This window comes from Schistocerca piceifrons, chromosome 3 (assembly GCF_021461385.2).
Source record: "Schistocerca piceifrons isolate TAMUIC-IGC-003096 chromosome 3, iqSchPice1.1, whole genome shotgun sequence".
In the NCBI taxonomy this organism is placed as follows: domain Eukaryota; kingdom Metazoa; phylum Arthropoda; class Insecta; order Orthoptera; family Acrididae; genus Schistocerca; species Schistocerca piceifrons.
In genome coordinates this window covers 121,495,879-121,520,908 of record NC_060140.1, presented here as the reverse complement: position 1 = coordinate 121,520,908, position 25,030 = coordinate 121,495,879, and the positions used below count along the sequence as shown (strand labels likewise).

General features: G+C 40.2%; 1 protein-coding gene across 1 annotated transcript in view; it reads right to left on the bottom strand.

The window, feature by feature from the left end:
* Positions 1 to 23,508, bottom strand: part of LOC124788450 (solute carrier family 22 member 7-like) — a 158,364-nt gene extending 134,856 nt beyond the window's left edge. The window contains exon 1 of the mRNA XM_047255722.1: positions 23,439 to 23,508. Within this exon, the coding sequence (XP_047111678.1) occupies positions 23,439 to 23,480 (42 nt within the window). The 5' untranslated portion in view covers positions 23,481 to 23,508. The remainder of the gene's footprint in view (positions 1 to 23,438) is intronic.
* Between the last annotated feature and the right edge of the window lie 1,522 nt (positions 23,509 to 25,030).

Below are 25,030 nucleotides of genomic sequence, written 5' to 3'. Positions count from 1 at the left end.
TTCACATTCTGTCATTGGAATTTCGTTGTGGGCTGTTGGGACATCCTGTCGCTTAGTCCGTTGACTGTCTGTCGGCTGGGTTGTCGTCAGATCGACAATGGTTGGGCCGACTGCCTCTCTCACCTAAGCGAGCGTTAGTGTTTGAATTCCAGGCCGACCCTCGGAACTTCTGAAAGCCCTTGCGTGGCCAATTTTTATTTGTTTTTGTTGTTTGTACTTGTATGGTTTCCAGCCAAGTTTTTTAAAAAATTAAGGTTGTTTTGCCCTTAAGGCGTAAGATTCCTTAGGTCTTCAGCCTAATTTAAAGGTTTCACGTAAGACCTTTGGCATTTTAAAGGTTTTAATGTTGTTGAATTTTAAGTGTTCGGCCTTCAGCCGATTTTGAGTTTGTGTTGTTTCGCTCTTAAGGCCTTCAGCCTTCTGACATTCTGCGTGGTGTCTGTTGTTCTATGTCGTGTCTCCCTAGCACTTTCGCGCAACGACGCTCTGAGCGTGTTTTTTAGGGAATTGACTAGTTTGAACCTGGGACCTGTTGCTGGAACGGAGACGCCAGACCACGCATGACATGTAGAGTTCAGAAGAATTCAGTGAGACTAGCGATGATATAACCAAATACTTAATGATTTCAGCGTCAGATCCACTGCACTCCCTGTAAAAGAATCTTAATACTAACTAAATTTAGTGCAAGGGGTTCAAGGCTTTCCTATTTTTAGTTAGCTGGTAAAATAACGTCGAAAAAGCAGTTAAGTTTGCCATTGGAAATTTTATTCTACTCACAAAACATTGTTTATAAATTGCAGTATTGATAAAAGGAAATGTTTTAATACAGGATGATAAAAACCAACTGCGTTCAACAAAAATGTGAACGACTATTCCCTGAATGGGTTTCCAAGTTCTAAAATGGATCGAAGGATGACCTATGCCATATCACATCTATAATCTAGGTTTAAATTAAGTTTCACAATAGAGAAAACTATCAAAATGGTCTACAGTGATCCTCAATTACTTAACTAACTTGTAGTAAATTACAGTGGCTGATGTGGCTTCTCAATAATTATATAACAGAAAAATCATCGCGTGTCAGATTTTAACTTACGTATAAAATGTGAATACCATGAGCTTCAATTGACGATCGACACTAGTATTACGTAAAAAGGGGATGTAACAGATGAGACTTCTGCAGTTCTGAGTGAAGCCTTATGCGCTCAAAAATGCGGCATCGCGTGCGTTCATTACCTTGTCGGTGTTTAGGCAGCGTCAGGGCGGCGCAGCTCCTCACATCTCGCCGTCTCGAAAGCAACTCTCTCCTAACTTCTCCTTACTACAATTTACCGAAGTTGGTTTAAAAAAAAACTATCTGGCTGTGTTTTCATCTGACCAATCAGGGTCTCAATGTTAACCTTAAGCTCCGCCTACAAAAATTCGGTCTATCCAATGAGAAACGTTATACTTTTCGTGGTGGGGCAATGTTTTTAAGTTTGAACGCGAAAAAGTCTCATACCAAAACTTGCAGCTGGTGTGGCCCTTTTAGTGTTATCGTAAGACCTATACTGTTCTTCTGGAGGGCTCTATCTTTTAACATGGGCTGGGGGGTGGTCCTGGTGGTTAGCTTGCGACGTGGGTGTCCGTCCCTTATCGTAGGGCCTTCTAGCTTAACACGGTTCTGCTCTCGGCTTCTGTTCTCGTTTCTTCCCTTGGATCTGCGTCTGTCTCACGGTGGGAAGGTATGACATGCATTTAGGCATTCTTGTGTTAGTCTGTGGTATTTCATTTGCTCACTCGTTACTCGTATTACTTTGGTTAATTTAATGTCACGATTTATTCGGAGCTATGTGGCATACTACTGGATTTGCTTATCATGTCAGGGTTTTCATGGAAGGTGTTGGATTTGCCTGACACCTTACATATCACCACCCTTCGAACTTAATTTTTGCACTGAAGTTGGGCAATGATTGAATCATTTTGTAAGTTAATCAAAAATTATTTCTTAATCTAAATTTTGTTGCCTACTGTTCAGCCACGTTATTCTGGTTATTTGCTAGTTTGTATTACTAATTTATATTTTTATATTCTTCCACATTATTCTCAAAAATATGTTTATATTGACAAGAGAAGAATATTTTTATGCTATTATTATTATTATTATTATTATTATTATTTATTTTTAATTATTTTCTTTCTTTATTTAAGTGTGAAGTTTGTTTTTTAAGAAGTTTGTTATCGAAAGTGAGGAGTATTTCACATCGATTTTCTTATAAATATTTTTTTTTATAAATGTAGTAATAAAGTAAAATGTACTCCTAACACATTTTCTAAATATCATGTACAAGTAAAAATGTTTTTGTTTCTAGACACTCTTTTCAACATTGTTACACTAACAAATAAAAATTATTTCCAAGAATTGCTTTGACAAAGAAATGTACATACACAAGTATTGAGATATTATCCTAACAAATGGTACAAATGTTAAAAAAAGGGAAAACATCCAACAAGATAATTTTTTATTCTTTGTTTTTATAAGGAGAAAATAAGTAAAATATAGTTATTATTTTATTTTTATGAGGACAAAATAAGTGGCATATACTTTTAGTGTTTATTATGCCTTACTTTTGTTCTTTATATACTGTCCATTTCAGAACTAATGACTTAATTTTATTGATAGTCTATTTTTTACTTAAGTCCATAGTCAATGACTATTATTTTGTGGTTTATTAGCTGTCTGGTGTGCTTAACTTATTGTTTTTCACACGTTTCTTTTGCACAATTCCTACGTTACATAAATTGATTTCACACATTCACACAATCCCATCAATGTTTAAGCCCGAGGTTGGTGAATGTTTTTGCATGAAGGTGATGGACTTGAGCGAGATGGATGTGGGCAAGTATTTGATGTACAGCTTCGTTCGTCGTTCCTTGTTGGCTTTGCAAGTGTATGTTGCTGTTGTGGAGGTCCCATAATGGAATGGAGCTGTGAGTGCAGAATCTCATGGTTTAATGGCTTTGTATGCATGAAAGTCTTCGTTATGTGTCACTGAAAGCGGTCGTTTTTTGTAGTAATACTTCGCAGACGAGTAGTTTACAATAAGATAGGGATTTGGGAAGGTATGTCATCTGTTCTTCACCCATCTTCTTTCTTGGTCTCAATCTTGCGAACTTCAAACTTCTGTTCTTCCTGCCTTTTCTCTGGTTCTTACTTGATTCTTGGTTCTTCTCTGGGCAGGATATGGAAATATTTATTGATAACTAGTCGGTTTGAAGTTCTCCTCTTAGTAACAGTTTGATAAATTGTTTGGGCGTATCATTTTTACTTTGTGGAAGTTTTCTTCAGTGTCGTGCATCAGCGTGCTGTTTAATAGCAGTATTGTGACTTTTAGAAATATTTTGCTGCCAGTGGTGGCTTGCCCAAGCGGTCTTCTCGTCGGGCCGTTTTTTGCTCGCTCCGCTGAGTTGGGGCATCCCAAGACCCTCTTGACCTTTCGTGTTCTGTCACAGCAGGGTTCAGCTTAGCAGGCAGATTTACTGCCCACATCCGATACAAGGGCCCACTGTTGGTCTCGCCATCCTTTCCCTTCTCTCGACGCTTCCGCCTTATAGGAATCGTGTCTTGCTAATTACGTCCTTTTTCTTTCTTGATACTTCTCACGTTGAAACTTGTGGGTCGTTGCAACTGGTCTTTTCTGGAGTTTTTACAAAGGTTCTTGCAAAAAGTTTTACTTATAATCATCTAACATATGTCTAGTACCTACATTGTTTTACACCTTCTTAAAAAGCTTTACAAATTCCGGCGCCCTTTCCATGTTACAATTCTAAGATATTTATAGTCTTAACTTCTACAAGAATCCTCAAATTCGTTTTTTTTATTTTTGTGTAGTGTCGTGGTGTATAGCATTTTAGTATTTCATGCTGTTAGGCTATCTATGCTTTATCCCCTCACCTTAAGCTGTAGTACTATTGGTGTTATTTTTGTTTTTGTTTTTATTGAAACTACTTTCTTTTTCCCACCTTCCTCTCTCTTCATTATTCTTTCTCCTGATGATCTTATCTGCAACATAATCTTGAAATATTGTGCTGATTATTTACCAGTAATAAAATTAATCTTCAAACTTGTACTGAAAGTGTTTAATACTGCCAGTCTTAGATAAAAATACCTCTGCTTTATCTCGTAAAATACCCTCTAATTGTCTTTTACTGTGTTCCGAAATACCTTGAACTTCTTGCAATTTTTCGACGATTTCTTTATGGACTTCTAACATGAGTTGAGGCGATTCCCCCTTTTGTGCATACCATTCTAATTCTTCATCCTCTTTATCTCACATCATTCTTAATTGTTTAATTATAACTGGTATTTCTTCTAATTTTAGCTTTTGCTCAAAGAGAAGTGTGACATTCCCGAATGTTACGCTACCTTTCCCCATATCTATTATCGCTCGTCTCTCATTTAAAATATCCGCACCTATAATCAAATCTACAGTTAGTTTAGGTATAATCACAAAGTTGGCTTCGATCTTTTGACCTTGGCACGAAAGAGTTAACCTAGTTTGTCTCGTAACTTCCGCAGCATTGTTTCTAATAGGACCTCTTACTTTAATCTTACTTGTTTTCAGAACTGGCAATTCCTCATTGGCATTACACTGCATGAATAAATATTCTGAGATCGCATTCAGTTCACTTCCGCTATCAATTACAATATTGACTGTGATATGCTTAACCATGGCCTTCGCAATTGGTTGAATTTGAAAGGGTTGGTTCTGTTCTTCTTTTTCTTGCATCAACGAATCCTCCACTGAATCATACATGAATCTTTTCAGGACTTTCCCCTGTGAATTCGAACTTTCTGTAGGATAAGCTTCGACTGCTACTTCTCTCTCTTTTATTATCTTTTTTCTTCCTTCATTTACGCTTTCTTCAACATCCTCTACTTTTTCCTCATCCTCGTCTATCTTCTTCTTCGTCGCTACTTCCACATAATCGCATCTAGATGCTCTAATTATCGCTTCATAACTTCCTTCATTATATACGTTGGGTTCTGTGCCCACTAGTAACTTATTTTCAACTTCTGTCGACTGCGCATTATCCTCATTGAATTCGCTTTCGCTGGTTTCCATCTCAAATAGCTCTGCAATACTCGTTACTTCTTCCTTTCGTCCTACATTCGTTGTGCATGCCTCTGGTAATTCATCTTCCTCGTCAGTATTCTCCCAATTAATTTCGTCCCAACACGATATTATTATTTTCCTGTCTTCGTTTTCATCTAGTCCCTGCAGATTTGTTTCTTCCTTCTTATCTTCTCGTGATAAGGTATTTACTTCTCTGTTCAAGGTGCTGCAATTGTCCTGGGTCGGTGCGTCATTCCCTTTGGCATGGGCGCTTAGCTGTCAATTAGAACGTTTATCGGGGTTTGGTGGTCTTACCTCCACTTCTTCTATCTGTATTCTCTTTTCTTGTTCAGCTTGTTGATATTGGTTTCTTTGTTGATAGTTTGTCGGTCAACTGGCGCTCCAATACCCGTTCCGGTTGTCGTTATTCCCTCTGTAATAGTTGTTGCCGTTCCTGGGTGAATTATAGTTATTGCCATATTCTCCTCTAAATCCATAACCGGTTCTTTGTTGAAATCTATTGTCGTTTCTTGGTGCAAAGTTATCACGTGGTTCGTAATTATTGTTTCTTCGTACTGTGTCTTGTGGTTTCCACTGCTTTTTGCTTTCGTTTTCACGTGCGCTTCGTCTTTTTCTTGCGTCATCTTCCGAAAATATGAACTCTAGTTCCCTTAAAATACCTTTAAATGCTTCGACGTCATTGCCTCCGCGACCTACTAATGATTGCTGGTATTTGAATGGTAACTTCATCGCGCAGAATTTAATCAACTCTCCGTCACTGTATGGTACATCTAAGCATTGATTTTTGTTTGCCATTACTTCGAAAAATTTCAAGGGACTCTTTTCTCCTGAATTCTCAAAATATGGGTTCTGTAATAATTCGTACTTCACTATGTTCTGTGCTTCGCTGGACCAATATCGTGAGAGAAACTTCTCTCTGAAATCTTCGTACGATCGGCATGTCGCTGCAACATTCTGCATGGTATCTGCGACTGTTCCTGACATGTGTGCACATATAAAGTCTAATTTGTGTGCTAGCGTCCAGTGTTCTGGTAATCCTACTCGGAATTGATCAATAAAAGTTCGTGGATGTAATGAGTTTCCTTCTCGAAAGTGGTGAAACTTTCTGACTGTGAGGAAATGATCGTTGTCGTACTTCGTCATAGTTCCATATGAAATTCGCGATTCTTCGCCACTTTGTTTCTGATCATTTCTCCCGTCGTCTTTCCGGTTGTGGTAGATCCATTGGATATTGTCCACTGTAACTTTCGCGTACCCTTGCGTAGTATCGTTGGAGTGGTACGCAATAATTTTCTTCCATCGGTTGTGAACGTGTAGCTGAATGCATTACACTGTACTCTTTCCATTGTCAGGTATTGGTTCGGTATCTTGTCTGGCTAACCTTGCCGCTTCATTGCACGATCCAAACTGTCTTGAGACATACATTTGTGGTTCTGCATGTGTTTGTGGTGCCGTTTGTTCATCAAGAATTTCGAAACGTGTTTGTTGTGGTGCAGGCTGTCTGATTTCACGCATGTTACTTTCCGCCTGTGATTGGAATCGAAAATGCATGATACCTTCGTTAACTGCTTGTTTTTCCGGTGCTGTTACAGATACGGATGTGGTTGCAGACTCAGTGCTTGTTCGATCCTGTTCACTACGCTCTTCAATCGTTTGCAACAACTCTGTTCGCAATTACTGAAATTGTCGCTTCGTTTGCGCTTCTATTTTGACTATGTGGTTATCATATCTTTTCAGCGCTGCTTTTGTGATACGTTTGTGTAACACATTGTTTTCAACAATTTCACGCGCTGTACCTGCTGCTTGTCTAGTAATTACGTCTATCTGTTTCTCTAGTTTCTTGACTTCTCCCTGGGCGTTGTTACTTAATGTTTTGGTCTCGTACTGAATGTCATTACGCAGTGTTTGTACGTTCGCTTGTACCTTGTCAATGTCTGTTTTCAATTGATTGTGACCTGTTATTAAGTTTCCTATCACTTCTCGAGATTCTTTTGCCTCGTCTTCAATATGACATAGGTGTAATTGAATTTTTTGTTTTGTTCTTTAATCTCACGCATTTGTCTCGTGGTTTCTGCAATTTGTTTTGTCGTTTCTGCATTCTGAATTTTAATTTGGTTCGCAATTTCTTTATTTTGTCTTGTCGTGATTTCCGTCATTAATTGTAATAATTCTGCCAGATTGGTGGGTCTTATTGCGTTTTCTTCCGACGTCCTACGCTCCGTGTTTTCGCCAAAGAGTTGGTTTGCAACCGATTGCACTGAACTGTGCAGTGACACGTTTCTGTTCGCATTCCTTGTACTCTGTCGTGAGGGAGCTCTGATTACTTGTACTATGGGTTCTACGTATTCAAGACGCAAGTTAGAATCCTCATCGACTGTCTCTCTGCTTTCCTGCTCTCTGTCGTATGCTGACTTGACGTACATTATCCTCGTTATGGTGCGTTATCTGTCCTATTTTTCGCGATACTGCATCTTCTGTTGTACTGTCCTCTATTCTCTGTCCAGCTTCATGCTGGGTCTCTACCTCAAATCGGTCAAGGTCTCGATCTGCCATTGCTAATCTTTCCGAATCCGTTATTTTCTGTTCTAAAAGCAATTCACGCTCCCTACTTCGCGTCAACATACGCTCATACGATCTCACGCGTTTCATAAACTTTTTGCACACACGACTTGACAATCCATTCACTTACTTGTTGGGTCAGAACCAACTTGTCAACGATGTATCCGCCACCTTTGCGCTTACATTCGACAGAAAACTTAATTCTAACAATATTAAAATTCACAACTTAATTATGCTATTGTCTCTGCTACAATGTCTCACTTTCTATTGAATACTTTCTTACTATCTATCGCTGCAGCTAATGTTTTCGACTATTTTAACTTTAGGAAAAAAATTTTTACGACGAAAATTTTTCAACAGGATATTTTTCTGACCTAGTTAGGTATGTGGTCGCCCTTCAATCATGGTATTTTACCATCCTGGCAGGGTCACCATTCTCTAACATTCTGCGTGGTGTCTGTTGTTCTATGTCGTGTCTCCCTAGCACTTTCGCACAACGATGCTCTGAGCGTGTTTTTTAGGGAATTGACTAGTTTGAACCTGGGACCTGTTGCTGGTAAGGAGACGCCAGACCACGCATGACATGTAGAGTTCAGAAGAATTCAGTGAGACTAGCGATGATATAACCAAATACTTAATGATTTCAGCGTCAGATCCACTGCACTCCCTGTAAAAGAATCTTAATATTAACTAAATTTAGTGCAAGGGGTTCAAGGCTTTCCTATTTTTAGTTAGCTGGTAAAATAACGTCGAAAAAGCAGTTAAGTTTACCATTGGAAATTTTATTCTACTCACAAAACATTGTTTATAAATTGCAGTATTGATAAAAGGAAATGTTTTAATACAGGATGATAAAAACCAACTGCGTTCAACAAAAATGTGAACGACTATTCCCTGAATGGGTTTCCAAGTTCTAAAATGGATCGAAGGATGACCTATGCCATATCACATCTATAATCTAGGTTTAAATTAAGTTTCACAATAGAGAAAACTATCAAAATGGTCTACAGTGATCCTCAATTACTTAACTAACTTGTAGTAAATTACAGTGGCTGATGTGGCTTCTCAATAATTATATAACAGAAAAATCATCGCGTGTCAGATTTTAACTTACGTATAAAATGTGAATACCATGAGCTTCAATTGACGATCGACACTAGTATTACGTAAAAAGGGGATGTAACAGATGAGACTTCTGCAGTTCTGAGTGAAGCCTTATGCGCTCAAAAATGCGGCATCGCGTGCGTTCATTACCTTGTCGGTGTTTAGGCAGCGTCAGGGCGGCGCAGCTCCTCACATCTCGCCGTCTCGAAAGCAACTCTCTCCTCCTTACTACAATTTACCGAAGTTGGTTTAAAAAAAAAACTATCTGGCTGTGTTTTCATCTGACCAATCAGGGTCTCAATGTTAACCTTAAGCTCCGCCTACAAAAATTCGGTCTATCCAATGAGAAACGTTATACTTTTCGTGGTGGGGCAATGTTTTTAAGTTTGAACGCGAAAAAGTCTCATACCAAAACTTGCAGCTGGTGTGGCCCTTTTAGTGTTATCGTAAGACCTATACTGTTCTTCTGGAGGGCTCTATCTTTTAACATGGGCTGGGGGGTGGTCCTGGTGGTTAGCTTGCGACGTGGGTGTCCGTCCCTTATCGTAGGGCCTTCTAGCTAAACACGGTTCTGCTCTCGGCTTCTGTTCTCGTTTCTTCCCTTGGATCTGCGTCTGTCTCACGGTGGGAAGGTATGACATGCATTTAGGCATTCTTGTGTTAGTCTGTGGTATTTCATTTGCTCACTCGTTACTCGTATTACTTTGGTTAATTTAATGTCACGATTTATTCGGAGCTATGTGGCATACTACTGGATTTGCTTATCATGTCAGGGTTTTCATGGAAGGTGTTGGATTTTCCTGACACCTTACAGCCTAAATTAAAGAAATGTTTCACGTAAGGCCTTTGGTATTAAAAAAATTAATGTTATGGAATTTTGAAGTGTTAGGGCTTCAGCTGATTTGAAATTAACTTGTTTGCTCTTGAAGTGTCTGATTCTTTGGGCCTTCAGCCTGTTTAAAGGTAAGGTTTTGCCTTTAAAATTTTGGTCGAGTTTTGCGTAGTTAAGAACAGTTTTAAGAAACGCCTTTGTTTTTTTTTAATTTAATGATGTTTAGCCTTCAGTGTTAGGCTGTCAGCCGATTTTGAATTCAAATTGTTTGCACTTAAAATCTCAGATTCTTTGGGCCTTCAGCTTAAATAAAGAGCGGTTGTAAGGTAAGGCTTGCCTTTTAAATTTCAGATTATGCTTGCGGTTTAAGTTATTGGCTTTGAGCCGTTTTTAAATTAAAGTGGCTTTCAGCTGGTAATTAAGTCCCAAAGATTAAAGCTGTGTGTTTTAAAAAAAATTTCTTTTGGGCTCTTGTAATGTTTGATCATATCATTAAGTTGGATGTCGAGTGTAACTGTCAGCCCCTTATTTTGGCACCTTTCCTCGATTTAAAATACCTGTCCTGTCCTTCGGGTTTAGCAGGGCGTCTCAGTCTCCAGGTAGCGTAACATAACCAGTACTCAGTCCATTCCAAGTAAACACAGATCACACCATTATGGAGCCACCACTAGCTTGCACATTACCTTTTCAACAACTGGGATCCATAGCGTCTTGGTGTCTGCGGCATATTCGAACCCTACCATCAGCTCTTACCAACTGAAATCTGAACTCATCTGACCAGGCCACTGTTTTCCAATCGTCTAGGGTCGATCCGATATGGTGACGAGGCCAGGAGAGATGCTGTAGGCGTTGTCGTGCCGTTAGCAAAGGCACTCGCGTCGGTCGTCTGTTGCCATAGCCCATTGACGTCAGATTTCGCTGCACTAACGATATGTCTCATATTGATTTCTGGGTTATTTCACGCAGTGTTGCTGGTCTGTTAGCACTGACAACTGTACGTGAATGCCACTGCCCTGAGTCGTTAAGCGAAAGCCGCCGGCCACTGCGTTCTTCGTGGTGAGAGGAAACGCCTGAAATTTCTCTGATGTAATAAACGAGAGATAAAAGAAAAAAGCAAAGGGGCCTGGTCCTTCCTATTGTGTCCGGTTTGTAACACGATTCATAATTTTTTTTTTGCTTTTTTCTACTATCACTCGTTTATTACATCAGCATAAGCAGTGACAAAACTTTGTCTCTTAAGGGTTTCTGCTGACAACAAATTTTAAGTAGGCAATGTAAGGTTTATGACAATTTAGCTCAAACACGTAGCTAGTGATAGAATCACGACACAGACACTTTAACAATTTCGGTAACAAATAAATAGCGTGAATTTGTACTCACAGTAACCAACTAATCAACGGCCTTGCCATTGAATAAGTAGTAGGCCATTTGGAACGAATTAGCAACACGCAGCAACTAGGTGAGTTAATACCAACAGTCTTTAAATGTCTTGCTCCCCATTAAATAAACAAACTTACAGTAATTAAATGAATAACACACTACGCTCCACTCAAAGTCTTCAGTGGAAGCCAAGCCAAAATGATGATTCAATTAACTGACTAGCACTGAAGTCACACTAAAGCTCATCTCTGTGTTCCCAGACACACATGGGGCAAACTTACACAAGACAAGATTTTGAAGGGAGCACATCAGTAAAACCGGTAGTGGAGCTAACTCGTGCCACTGAAAACTGAGGTACTAGACCGGGGCACAAGGTGGTATACAATGAGGTTGCCTTAGTGCTATACTGCGCTCCAAAATATTAATTCAAATGGCCAATTCAAAATTAAGTACACATAAACCAGCATTAATAAACGAGGAATGACACCAGGTCGCTCGAAGCGATGACAATTGAAAAGACGAATGCCAGAGGCGGCAGTAACATCAAACACATTCTCCGAGTTTTAACCAGGAGTCACTTCCCGCTATATAAGTAAACATTTAACCAAGCACAAGGAAGGAACCCCAAAGAGAAAATTCAAATGAAACCCCCAGAAGATTATAAAGGACAGGGAACCCCAACTATTTAAATTTCGAAGAATTCGCTCTCCCGAAAGGCAGTGTAAACGCTAAGGCCACACTTACGAGGCCACCAAAATTGGTTACAAAAGGTCTTATACATTTGCTCCTTTTCTTTAAAAGAAAAACAAGGCTGCTTAACTTCTACTGGACGTCCGGTATGGCTCGTGTAGGATACACCAGGCAGCAACCCTAGCTAGGCGGTCGCAAGGCACGGCGAGCAAAATCAGGAGAGCAGACATGCAGCCGGCCAGCACACATCCTCCATCCTCAACCGGCAGACCGCGTACAACCAACTCCACATATACGTGGTTGCTTCCCACCTCGTACCTCGCGGCATCTCAGCAGGTCGCCCGAGCAAACCGTCAACTGCCACAAGGCAAGCAAGGATAAGAAACATCGAAGGATCGATAATGGACTTCCAAGAGACTGGCGCGCCAGTAACGATCGCTACGGCTCAGACAGTGTTACCCGGCGACGTCATTGTGACGTAATAACTTTTCAGTTTATTCAGGATGATTTCACAGTGCCATGATGCAGCGCTGCTAACGTCAAAACTTATTAATCCCGATATGCAGCCAGTCTTTAATGGAAGGTCACATTAAAACTTGGAATTTTGTTATTGGAAAGAAATTTTTCTATTGGGAACTTAAATGAGGTTTCTTCTGTTGGAAGGTTACACTAAATGTGCATATTATAATTATTTTTTCTGTTCGGAGGTTACACTATGTGGTAAGTTCGTCGCGGACATCTGGACTCTGAAATAAAAACGACGACGCATGGACGCCTGCTGCAACTTATTTCAAATGTAAAACGAGGACGGTTCTTTTCTGGAGAAAACCATCATCAGTGACTAGACTTAGTGTTATCTATAACAACTAATCACAAAACGACAAAGTGCAGAAATTCACATGAGGGGCCAACGCTCTGACGACAAAGCCGACATTCAGGCCAATGCAACACGCAAGCGGGACACAATGCGAAAAAAGTCCTTCTAAGAGTTATACTGAAGTAGAAAGAGACTGTGTAGAACAGCTGAAGCACTGCAACCAACTTCTCAACTTCAATCCAGTCTCGAAACATTTTGGGCTGATGCGGTATTTAGTGGCCTGACTTAAGTGTTCAGCAAAATTTGCAGTACTCTCCGTAGGCGTACTGTACTTAGGGGTTGCAACCAGTTTTTAGGGCTGTGGGCAGGAAGGCCTATGGTTATATTTCTGTAGGATTGGCGCCCATCACATATTCCGACACATCGGCTACGCCTCTCCTCAGAGGGGATCATGTTCAGGGCGTGTGGGTGGGACACCTCTCTCTGAAGCTTTTTTATGGTCCTCTCGCTCACACATTCCGAACTTTTTCACTTTCTGACACCATTCTGATTCTCTTAAATACGACTGGCAGAACTCAAATTTTCCCATAGAGCAGCGTTTAATGCCGAAGGGTGGTTGTTGGTTTTCCCAGTATGCTTCTCGATCTGCAATTCAATTACACAACTCTTTTTCCTACGTATATCATAGCAACGACATATTTAATATCGAGATTCCTACTTTATGACACTGAAAATATTTCCTTCCAGTTATGCTACTTTTAAATTAACTGTGTTATTCGTACGAAAACCTATTTCCACAATTGATTTTTGAAATGTATATGCAATTCTATCAGAGATTTCCTCAAAATATGTCACGTTCGGAAATTTTATGGACTTACTCTCTTGTGTACACCCAATTACGATGATCTAATCACTATGTTTCCTTCCTATCTGTTTCTCTGTATCGTACTAGTGTCAATACATCTAAAGGTTTGAAGCACTTGCTGGTTTCTGAAAGTGCAATTTGCAGCATTTCGTTAATAATTGCAAGTAAAAGGCTTTTATGAAAGAAAAACTAACATGAGGCGCTATGAAGTTCGCAGCAGTACTAGATAATGGTAAATGATGAACGTATGTTGCCAATGATTATTCTCAAACCTCAGATATATAAAGTTTAACCCTTGTCTACCTCATTTCCAGTCATGGAATTAAATAACAATGCAAACTACTAAAAATACGCTTTCATCACTCCAGTCAATGAGCATAATTGTGTAATCGACGTATCGCCAATAAAATAAAATCATACCATAATATTCGAAGAAATACTTGAGTGCTAAAATATTTAAATGCTATTTTGGCTCTGAAGTGCTTTTTCAAACATTACAATCTGCAGATCGCCCCGGATCAGAACGTTTGTAATATATAAAATGATACTTTAAAGTCAAGGTTATAAGTAAAAAAACTATTCCATAAGAAGATGTTACCCAGTTGAAATCTGGGTTCGCAGGGCAGAGCGGATCAGGTTATGGTTGTGGAAAGCGGCCAAAATCAGTTACTGTCAGATGCACAAAACACACAAGCTTTGTTTCCTAAAAACACTTAATCTCACATGCCCTTAAAAGGATTAAAAAAGCAATACAGCTGAAGGCCTGAACACAAGTTATTAAAAATTGCTTTAAGAAATACACGCAGCTGAACGTCTTACACAAAAAAATTCCATAAATACTCGGCTGAAGGCCACATACTGAACATAGAAGAACTGAGGCCTTAAGGCCTGGATAACAAGAATTTCAAATAGAGAAGAAAATTCAAAGTTTTAAGCGAGTGACTTTCCAGATTTCACCTTAAGACGGCTGAAGGTCTTATCTGAAAAATATTTGACGTAAAAGCTCGGCTGAAGGCCACATACTGAACATAGAACAACTCAAGGTTTAAGGCCTGGATAAAAAAGATTTCAAATGGTACCAAATCTCCTTCTTAAAATTAGTTTTAAACAAATCAATCTAGAAAACTCAGTTTAAGTAGGCTGAAGGCCTTATTTTAAAATTAAAACAAGCTAAACTAATAAACGGCTGAAGGCCTCGCACAGTACTTCAGACCAAAAGAAAATCACAATCTAAAACCACGAGACACAGAGGGCCATAGACACGGGTTCCCAGGTAGACGCCGTGTTTCTTCACTTCCGCGAGGCGTTCGATACAATTCCCCACAGTCGTTTAATGAACAAAGTAAGAGCATATGGACTATCAGAAAAAATGTGTGATTGGGTTGAAGAGTTTCTAGATATCAGAATGCAGCATGTCATTCTCAATGGAGAGAAGTCTTCCGATGTAAGAGTGATTTCAGGTATGCCGCAGGGGAGTGTCGTAGGACCGTTGCTGTTCACAATATACATAAATGACCTTGTGGATAACATCGGAAGTTCACTGAGGCTTTTTGCGGATGATGCTGTGGTATATCGAGAGGTTGTAAGAACGTAAAATTGTACTGAAATGCAGGAGGATCTGCAACGAATTGACGCATGGTGCAGGGAATGGCAATTGAATCTCAATGTAGACAAGTGTAATGTGCTGCGAATACATAGAATGAAAGATCCTTTATCATTTAGCTACAATATAGCAGGTCAGCAACTGGAAGCAGTTAATTCCATAAATTATCTGGCAGTAGGCATTAGGAGTGATTTAAAATGGAATGATCATATAAAGTTGATCGTTGGTAAAGCAGATGCCAGACTGAGATTCACTGGAAGAATCCTAAGGAAATGCAATCCCAAAACAAAGGAAGTAGGTTACAGTATACTTTCTCGCCCACTGCTTGAGTATTGCTCACCGGTGTGGGATCGATACCAGATGATAGAAGAAATAGAAGATCCAACGGAGAGCAACGCGCTTCGTTACAGGATCATTTAGTAATAGCGAAAGCGTTACGGAGATGACAAACTCCAGTGGAAGACTCTGCAGGAGAGACGCTCATTAGCTCGGTAAGGGCTTTTGTTGAAGTTTCGAGAACATACCTTCACTGAGGCGTCAAGCAGTATATTGCTCCCTCCTACGTATATCTCACGAAGAGACCATGAGGATAAAATCAGAGAGATTAGAGCCCACACAGAGGCATGCCGACAATCTTTCTTTCCACGAACAATACGAGACTGGAATAGAAGGGAGGACCGATAGAGGTACTCAAAGTACCCTCCGCCAAACACCGACAGGTGGCTTTCGGAGTATGGATGTGGATGTAGATGTAGATGTAGAACAGTGGCGCTCAGAAGTTTTCCAAGGGTCGGCCTGAGGAGGTAACTCTAACATAATTCTAGGTGAGACAGGCAGCCAAAAGTAAGGTTAAATAATTGGATGGGAACCCGACCCAGAGACGGCTCAAGGACCGACCAACAACCTATTCAATTCATTTCCAGTCGACCAACGGCACGATAAAGGAAAAATGTCAGCTAGGACAGAATATTGGCGTCTAAAAACAGTCAAGGCACAACAACCACTGAAAAATATGAAGAAACACCAAGATCTGTCGAACTACACGCCCTATCGGACAGTGGCGAGGTAAAACACACTGCGGAACACTACGCTAATGCCTTCGCCGCAGATAGTTCCTCACTGCTCTGCCCCAACCGACCGACTGCCTATTCCAGGACGCAAACAGCATTAAAATAACCGCTCAGTCGTTCCCACCCAAGTCATGTGTGTCAGGAACATTCAGGCGAGTCTTGGCTGTCCGGAGCTCACTGAAGCTCCATCCTGACTCAATTCCATGTCTGTTCAGAACTCGGAGACCCGGCGACCCGGGCACACTCGCTCGGAGCCAATCATGTACAGGGAACACTTGCCTATTGGCCAGCTGACATCTCTGCACAAGGAAGGAACCGACCCACGTCCCGCAAAATGACCAACTGACGAGGGCCCAGAAATGGTCAGAAGACCATATACACGTCGCCCAATGAGACGACCGACCGAACGACCAAACAACGGTCGTTACCACTCCAGTCTCCTTCTGTCGGACAGTGCATTGTGTGTCGCAAGCAGTCAGCGAGTACTGGCTGTCCGGACCTCACTGTCGCTGTCTCCTGACTGAACTCCCACAGACAACGACCCAGAAATACCAGCAGTCGCTCCAAAGATAGTACGACAGAGCTCTTATCGATACCGCTGCTGCTGCCACTCACGAGTAGGCAGGCCAGCAACTTAATGACGCCAGAAAATCAGATAAGGAACAGGACGGCAGTACCGCAAAGGCAAGATGTCAAGTAATAAGCGTCACGAACACGAGTCGCGCTCGGCTCACCAGTGTCCTAGCTAGATATCACCTTTACTTACTTTACTTTACATGTGGCAAGGGTCTTATCGATCATACGCCTGCGTCCGCAGCTCGTGGTCTTGCGGTAGCGTTATCGCTTCCCATGCCCGGGTTCCCGGGTTCGATTTCCGGCGGGGTCGGGGATTTTCTCTGCCTCGTGATGACTGGGTGTTGTGTGATGTCCTTAGGTTAGTTAGGTTTAAGTAGTTCTAAGTTCTAGGGGACTGATGACCATAGATGTTAAGTCCCATAGTGCTCAGAGCCATTTGAACCATACGCCTGCTCTATAAGCCTCTTCCACTTCTGCCTGTCCAATGCACTGTTTGTCCAGTTGCTGTTGCTGTTCATCCTAGTTGTGTCCTCCCGAATGTTATCCCGCCATCTGATTCTGGGTCTCCCTCTTCCTCTCGTTCCATCTATTGTTCTGCTGAATGCCATTCTAGGTAGTATTCTCTGTCATTCTTGCTATATGGCTTGCCCAATTCAACCTTCTCCTCTTGAGCACTTCGACGATGTTACGGTGTTTGTACAGCCCTCTTAATTCTTCATTTATTCTAATTCTCCATTCCATGTTATTTTCGTCGTACACAGGTCCAAAAATTTTCCTTAGTACATTTCTTTCGAATATTAACAGTTTTTCTTCATCTTCCTTTCTAAATATTAACATTTCACATCCATATAACATCACACGTACAATGATCGATTGATATAAGTGGATTTTGAAGTTACTGCTAAGTGATTTTTTTTTAGAATTTTGATGAAACTAAAAAGTGTCTTGTTTACTTTTGTTAAACGGGCATCTATTTCTATGTCTGTTCTGTTGTTACTAAAAAGACTTCCTAGGTACTTGAAGTGGTCAACAGTCTTGAAATTGAATCCATCTACAGACAGAGGTGCATCTTTTGTGGTTTTCTTACTTATGGGCAGGTATTCTGTCTTTTCTTCATTAACACGTAATCCTGTTTTCTCAGCAATTTTGTAGTAATTTTGCATCATTCTGATTAATTCTCTTTTGGAACTACTTATTAGTGCTACCACATCTGCATAGGCATGTCTTGTAATGTTCACATCCTGTAGCTGGATCCCTTGTGGACTGGTTTTAGAAAATTCTCTATCGATCTTCTCTAGGATAAGGTTAAACGAAATAGGTGAAATGGCATTCCCTTGTCTCAGTCCAGTGTACACCTTAAAATCTTCAGTATCTCCAACCGGTGTCATTATGCGACATAAAGTTTCATCTATACACATTTTAACTAATCTGATTAATTTTGAAGGTATTTTAAACTCCTTCATTATATTTAGGAGTGTCTGTCGGTGTATACTATCATAGGCCTTTTTAAAATCTACGAATAATATGTGGACATCTACATTGAATTCCTGCGCCTTCTCAGTTATTTGTCTTAGGGTGAATAAATGATCTAATGTGGATCTGTTTCTGCGGAAATCGCTTTGGTAGTCCCCAATCAGTTCTTCTGTTATTGGTATCAGCCTGTTTAATAGGCAGCTCGATAAGATTTTGTAGGTGACATCCAGTAAGACAATTCCTCTGTAGTTATCACAAACAAGTGGATCATTCTTCTTAAATATGGGGCACACAATTGCAGTTTTCCAATCTGCAGAAGTGGTTTCTGTCTCCAAAATGTTCTATTAACGCCTGTATTTCTAATTCCAGTTGTGGGCCTCCATTCTTTAATAACTCAGCATATACCTTGTCCTCGACACAAGCCTTGTTATTCTTTAATTTCTTTATTGCTTGCTTTATTTCATTTACTGATGGGGTAGTAACTGTATCAGCTGTATCAATTGTATCACGTTCTTCCAATTTAAAGTAAGAGTGTGAGTCATTGCAGTTGAGAAGTTGTGAAAAGTATGTCTCCCATCTTTTTTGTATGTCACTTTTGTTGGTCAATGTTTTTCCGTACAGCTAGATATCACACGTCATCCAATTTTCATGTTTGCTTGTGTACCTTAGTGTGGGACACAAAGTATCTGAAAGAAAAAATTATCTGAAGAAGTTCAGTTACTTCCTTATACTTCAGTAAGTTTTTCTTATGATTTCAATAGCTGCTTCTTTGGGAAAATTGCTATACTGACTACCTACTTCTAACGAGAAGACTTAATATTTTCAGTTAGTTTGATAAGATCTGCGTTTTGTAAGAAATATTTCGTTTGAAAATATAGTAACGTGCAGTTATTTCACTCCATTTAAGAACCGTTCAGATTATCAGGCCTTACTCTGTAATTAACGACTGGTCTGGTCGGACTAGTTGTTATATTTGGGCTGGGCCTCAATTAGTGCATTTATTCATAACCATATACGTATTCACCACTCCCACAGTGTTCCATGAAATCAGCCACCCATGTTTTATAATCTCAGTCTTCCCCCACCCATTCTGTCTTACAATGGTTCCTCTCACCAGATAGGTACACAATTCTATAAGCACTTTTTTGAAAGTATGGATTTCCCTACTGAATGTATTTTAGTCACATATTTACGACTTTCGTTTTTCATTGATTGTGTAAAGCTCTACATGCTAAAAATATTATAACGATTTGTATCTGTTCTCTGTTTCACTAATTAAGCTATTCTTCTACATTTTCGTATGTACAGAAATTTCAGCACTGTGCAATTGTGTATAGTAGTCTGTACTCACATTCAAAATATAAATACAGTAGGTATAGCTCGTAAGCAAAAAATTACGATAACTTTATCCCGACAGCTGAGTATCTGGACACCTAGCTGAAAATGACCTACAAGTTCGTGGCGCCCCCTATCGGTATTGATAGAATTCAGTATGGTGTTGACACTCCATTAGCCTTTATGACAGCTTCCACTCTCGCAGGCATACGTTCAATCAGGTGCTGGAAGGTTTCTTGGGGAATGGCAGCCCATTCTTCACGGAGTGCTGCACTGAGGAGAGGTATTGATGGCGGTCGGTGAGGCCTGACACGAAGTCGGCGTTCCAAAACATCCCAAAGGTATTCTATGGGATTCAGGTCAGCACTCTGTGCAGATCAGTCCATTACAGGCATGTTACTGTCGTGTAACCACTCCACCACAGGTCACGCATTATGAACAGGTTCTCGATCGTGTTGAAAGATGCAGTTGCCATCCCCGAATTGCTCTCTAACAGTGGGAAGCAAGAAGGTGCTTAAAACATCAATGTAGGCCTGTTCTGTAATACGCCACGCAAAACAACGAGTGGTACAAGCCCCTTCCATGAAAAACACGAGCACATCATAACACCACAGCCTCCGAATTTTACTGTTGGCACTACACACGCTGGCAGATGACGTTCACCGGGCATTTGCATACGCACAACCTGCCATAGGATCGCCACATTGTGTACCGTGATTCGTCACTCCACACAACCTTTCTTCACTGTTCAATCGTCCAATGATTACGCTCCTTACACCAAGCGAGGCGTTGTTTGGCACTTACCGACGTGATGTGTGACTTATGGGCAGCCTCTCGACCATAAAATCCAAGTTTCCTCACCTCCCGCGTAACTGTCATAGTACTTGCAGTGGATCCTGAATCAGTTTTCAATTTCTGTGTTTGGATTTCCTGGGTAGATGACTGCCTATTACAGATTACGAACCTCTTCAAATGCCGGTGGTCTCTGTCATTCAGCAGACGAGGTCGGTCAGCACGCTTTTGGCTGTACGTGTCCCTTCACGTTCCCACTTCACTATCACGTCGGAGACAGTGGACATAGGGAATTTTAGGAGGGTGGAAATCTCGCGTACAGACGTATGAGACAAGTGGCACCCAATCGCCTGGCCACGTTCGAAGTCCGTGAGTGCCGCGGATCGCCCCATTCTGCTCTCCCACGATGTCTAATGACTACTGAGGTCGCTGATACGGAGTAGCTGGCAGTAGGTGGTAGCACAATGCATCTAATATGAAAAACGTATTTTTTTGGAGGTGTCCGGATACTTTCCGTCACTTGGTGTACATACAGACTAAAATCTTTAGATTTATACGATATTTATTCGTAGTCATAGGGTAATGTTGTTGACACTAATGTAGAAGATGTCTGTGACACTGACTCCTTTGACATATGCATAATACAAATGTAACAGATAGACGAACATATTTAACATACTCAGCTCATGGGCTATTCCGTACTGTTATGACAAACAATTTCGCAAGCAAGTCATTCATTCCTTTGCTGAAGAGGAACTCTGCGAGTTTTCAAACATGATCCTCATGTAGACAATGTAACGGATTACAGTGACTTTCATATTACATAGTTTTAGGAAGTCAAATTAAACACCTTTCAGCCATCAAATTTCAGCCTTATTTATTTGGCAACCAGTTTCAGTGTTTTACTACGCTATCTTCAGGCCCTTCAGCGACATGTAGGAAGAATCTACCTTGGTTGTAATCAAAACAGTGGCAAACAACACTGGTATTAATAGATATTTGCTATAGTGATCACCTACCTGCAGGTAATGATCGAAGTGATCACTATAGCAAATATCTACTGGGGGTTATTCAAAGTAATGGTTCTCCTACCAGCGGACTGTAATGGGTGCCTGGAGAAGATGCACACACATACTACGTTTTGACACAGCCATCGACCAAGAAAGATGATGGGCTACTAAAATAAGTACAGTCCGCCTACTACAATGCCCTAGCAGGATCCTTGAGGTGCTGTCCAGTACCGCTGGTTCTGACATAGCCTTTGACCATAAAGCATAATCTATTAAAATAACAAGAGTGCTCCTACTAGTGGACTGCAGTAAGTTTCTTGAGACAACGATCACTCTAATTTCGTTCTGAAGCAGCCATCCGGCAACAAGCAGTGGGCTATTAAAACGACTACACACCACCATCTAGTGGACTTTAGTAGCTGCCTTGAGAATATGCTCACTTCCATTCCTTTTTTTATGCAGCCATCAGCCAAGAAGTATAATGGTCTACTGGAATGGTCCACTGGTCTTCTCATGCAACACACGTTTCCCTGAAGAAAACTATCGATGCTTGTCATCTAGACAAGCTGTAGTTAACACTAGCCGCACTAAACGTATTTACTGGACGCAAAAAATTGTTTTCTAGTTCCATTTTGTACTAACTAGTAAATGAGAGAAAGTAATCTAATAAAAATTTCAATATACTGTCACATCTAGGACACCATTTCAACTGCCAAATCCAAATTAATTTTGAGTTAACATTACGACATTCGCAACTAGATACATTCACTCTCAATAGCCATCTGGGTATACAGCGTAACCTATTACTGTAAGAGTACACACCCATCGGAAGTTCGAGTCCTCCCTCTGCCATAGGTGTTTGTGTTATCTTTAGCATAAGTTAGTTTAAGTTAGATTAAGTAGTTTGTAAGCCTAGCGGCCGATGACCTCAGGAGTTTTGTCCCATAGGAACTTACCACAAATAGAAAAACACATACTGATTGTCTGTGAATGATACGCTCGCTCAATATGCTACAGAGCGTTCAGTTCTAGGTTACTGTGATGTGGTCGGAAAAGTGAGGTCCCATGTTAATTGTGGAAGTGCTTTGTGTCAGAAGATGTAGTCATCAGCTACAGAGGATCATTTACAAGAAAGCAGATACAAAATACTGTGTGAAATACTCTAGCAGCAATGGTATGAGTTGATTTCATAAAATTTATGTTACCAGCAACACTGTGAACTTTCAGAAGAGTCACCAGTTTACATAATATACCGCAAGATGCACACATTAAAGTGGATCAGTTTAAATTTATTCAGAAGGCGAAAGACGACCATTTATACTACAAAACTACGAAAACGAAAATGGTGCATAGCGCACGGGCGTCCTTGCAGAATGCCTATCTATCAGTTTTCAAAGGAACTGAAGTTCCAGTATTTCATGTAATTATTCACCAAATAGAAAAATTTAAAACACTGTCATAATATACTTAGTAAGAGGTACAATCTTACGCTGAAGGTTTTTACACAATAAGTCAAGTATTAAAGCTGGAAACTGTCTACAAATCTTGAGGCAGGACACGCATACTCCCTGCACTATATTCATCCAGAATTTGAGATTGAGAGGACTTAGCAACTTCCAACAAACAATAAATACAATTTCAAACCTCTCAGAAACTGTTTTGTCGACCCCTGCCCTTCCCTCGCACCCTACCACAAAATAATGAAAGGAAAAATGTTAATCGCCTACTACATTTTCGCTGTTCATGTAGTAAAACTTCAGCATGAGTCACCACTGTATGTATCTGCAAAACTATATCACTGTACTCCATGTAGTTCAGAGGGTGTCACCTTATAAGCAAGAAGACACGAGAAAAACGGAGCAGAAATTACTCACACTATACTGATTCACTGTTTGATAATGAGAGTAATTTGCCCCTGCTAACAGACTTTCGATATAGTTTCAAACCTTTTCTATATATTTTCATTCTATGACGGTGAATATACTGTAATTAATTCAATCCAACATAATTATCAACCAAAAATGTTTTACATGAATGGCGTCACATTTTAACACATTAACAATGCAAGGGAGTTCGATTCTTTAAATAATTTGGGAGTGGAGGCTTATTATTGATAAAGCTAAAACATCGGCGTGAGGTTAGTACCAGGCAGAGCTTTCCTAAAATTTCCCATATAATAATGCAAAATGAAGCGAGTAAACTATTTTGGTCGTACCTGAAAATCAATGGAATCGTCTGCGTGAGTAAGGTTTCGCATCGCTGCAGTTCTGCGTATGGCCGTGCAGTCACTGGTTCGGTGCGCGACACACCGTTCATACTTTTTTAGCTGTAATACACCATCCACGCGTGTGTTAGTCGTAGAAGGACAGATAGTATATCGCATTTTATCACTTATATTCCAAGAAAGTGCATGTACACCTTATCGTACGCACTGTACTTCTGTACTTCTTATACTTATCTACACGTCCACTTGTTTTCTTACAGTTACCTCTCCTAAAATATTTAAATATTCATATCCCACAATACGCGCTATCGCGGGAAATGATTCATTGTCGAGAATTGTTAACTTGTAAGGGTATACATAGAAGGTCTAGTAAATAAAACAGTCTCTTCCAAAATTGCGGACGAAAGTATACAAATCGTTGCCTGGCGGAAAACTTTCTCTTTCCACACGAATTATAACGCAATTTAGTGAAAAAGCGCAGTCGCAAGTAACATAGTACGAAAGAAAAACTAGATAATTTTTGTAGTCCCAGAAAGGATGCCATTCCAGCTGAAGAACAGACCAGATTAAACAATCTTTATACGCATGATGATGTTACGTAACATGAACGAAAGAAATATGTGCAGTGCACAGTGAGCGATATTTACTTCAAAATCTGAAGAAGTTTGCTATTTATTTCAAAATATTAAAACAGAAAATTGATTCATACCGAAATATTTCAAATCCATAAGAGGCAAGGTCTCCAAATTATGAACGAAAACATAGTGCCTCACAGTAAAATCAACCCTTAGTTTATTGTTATTGTAGACTTTAAACGAAATTGTAGATGTTAACCTTTGGATCGCAGGTACGTTTTTGATATGTGGAACTTCCCAATGTTGTAACAGACAAAAATCTTAATATTCAGAAAAATGAGTTAATTTAATTTACTTTAGCTATCATTTACGCTCTGTTGAAGAATCCTTAATTACATCCATATCAGTTTGTCTCCGTCTTCGTTTCTCTTTATCTAGTTTCGGGCCAGACTGTGTTATCTATGGTACTTTTTCTTCTATAACTTTTGTTCCAGTCTACAGTTAACAGACTACCCCCAAAATATATCTCTATCGGAGTTCCAGAGGCATGCCATATTATGCCTCTGGAACTCTGATAGAGATATATTTTGGGGGTAGTCTGTTGATTGTAGATACGAGGGACTGATTATTTATGTTATGTTGAATAAGTAGGACCACTGCGACTGTTTAAAATTATCGTTCAAAGAAACGACTATTTTTGCAAACTGTATTTGCCTCATCAAGTGTTCGTTATCAATCCATAAAAGCGGTTTACAAAAGCTGCAGACAGCACATTCTGATCAAGGTATTTTAAATTTCGTATTCGGAAATGTTGGAACGCCCTTAAATAAAAAGTGGAGGCTACGGCCATCCTGAAGCCTGCAGTGTAGACAGCCTTGGGAGGAAATGTTGTTGTAGGCAATTTAATACAGTCCTCCTTATGCAACGTGGAATATTTAGACTTGAGTTGCCCTCCATAGAAAGTGTTGTATTTTATTTTGTGTTGCCCCAAAGCGCTATCACCTGCTC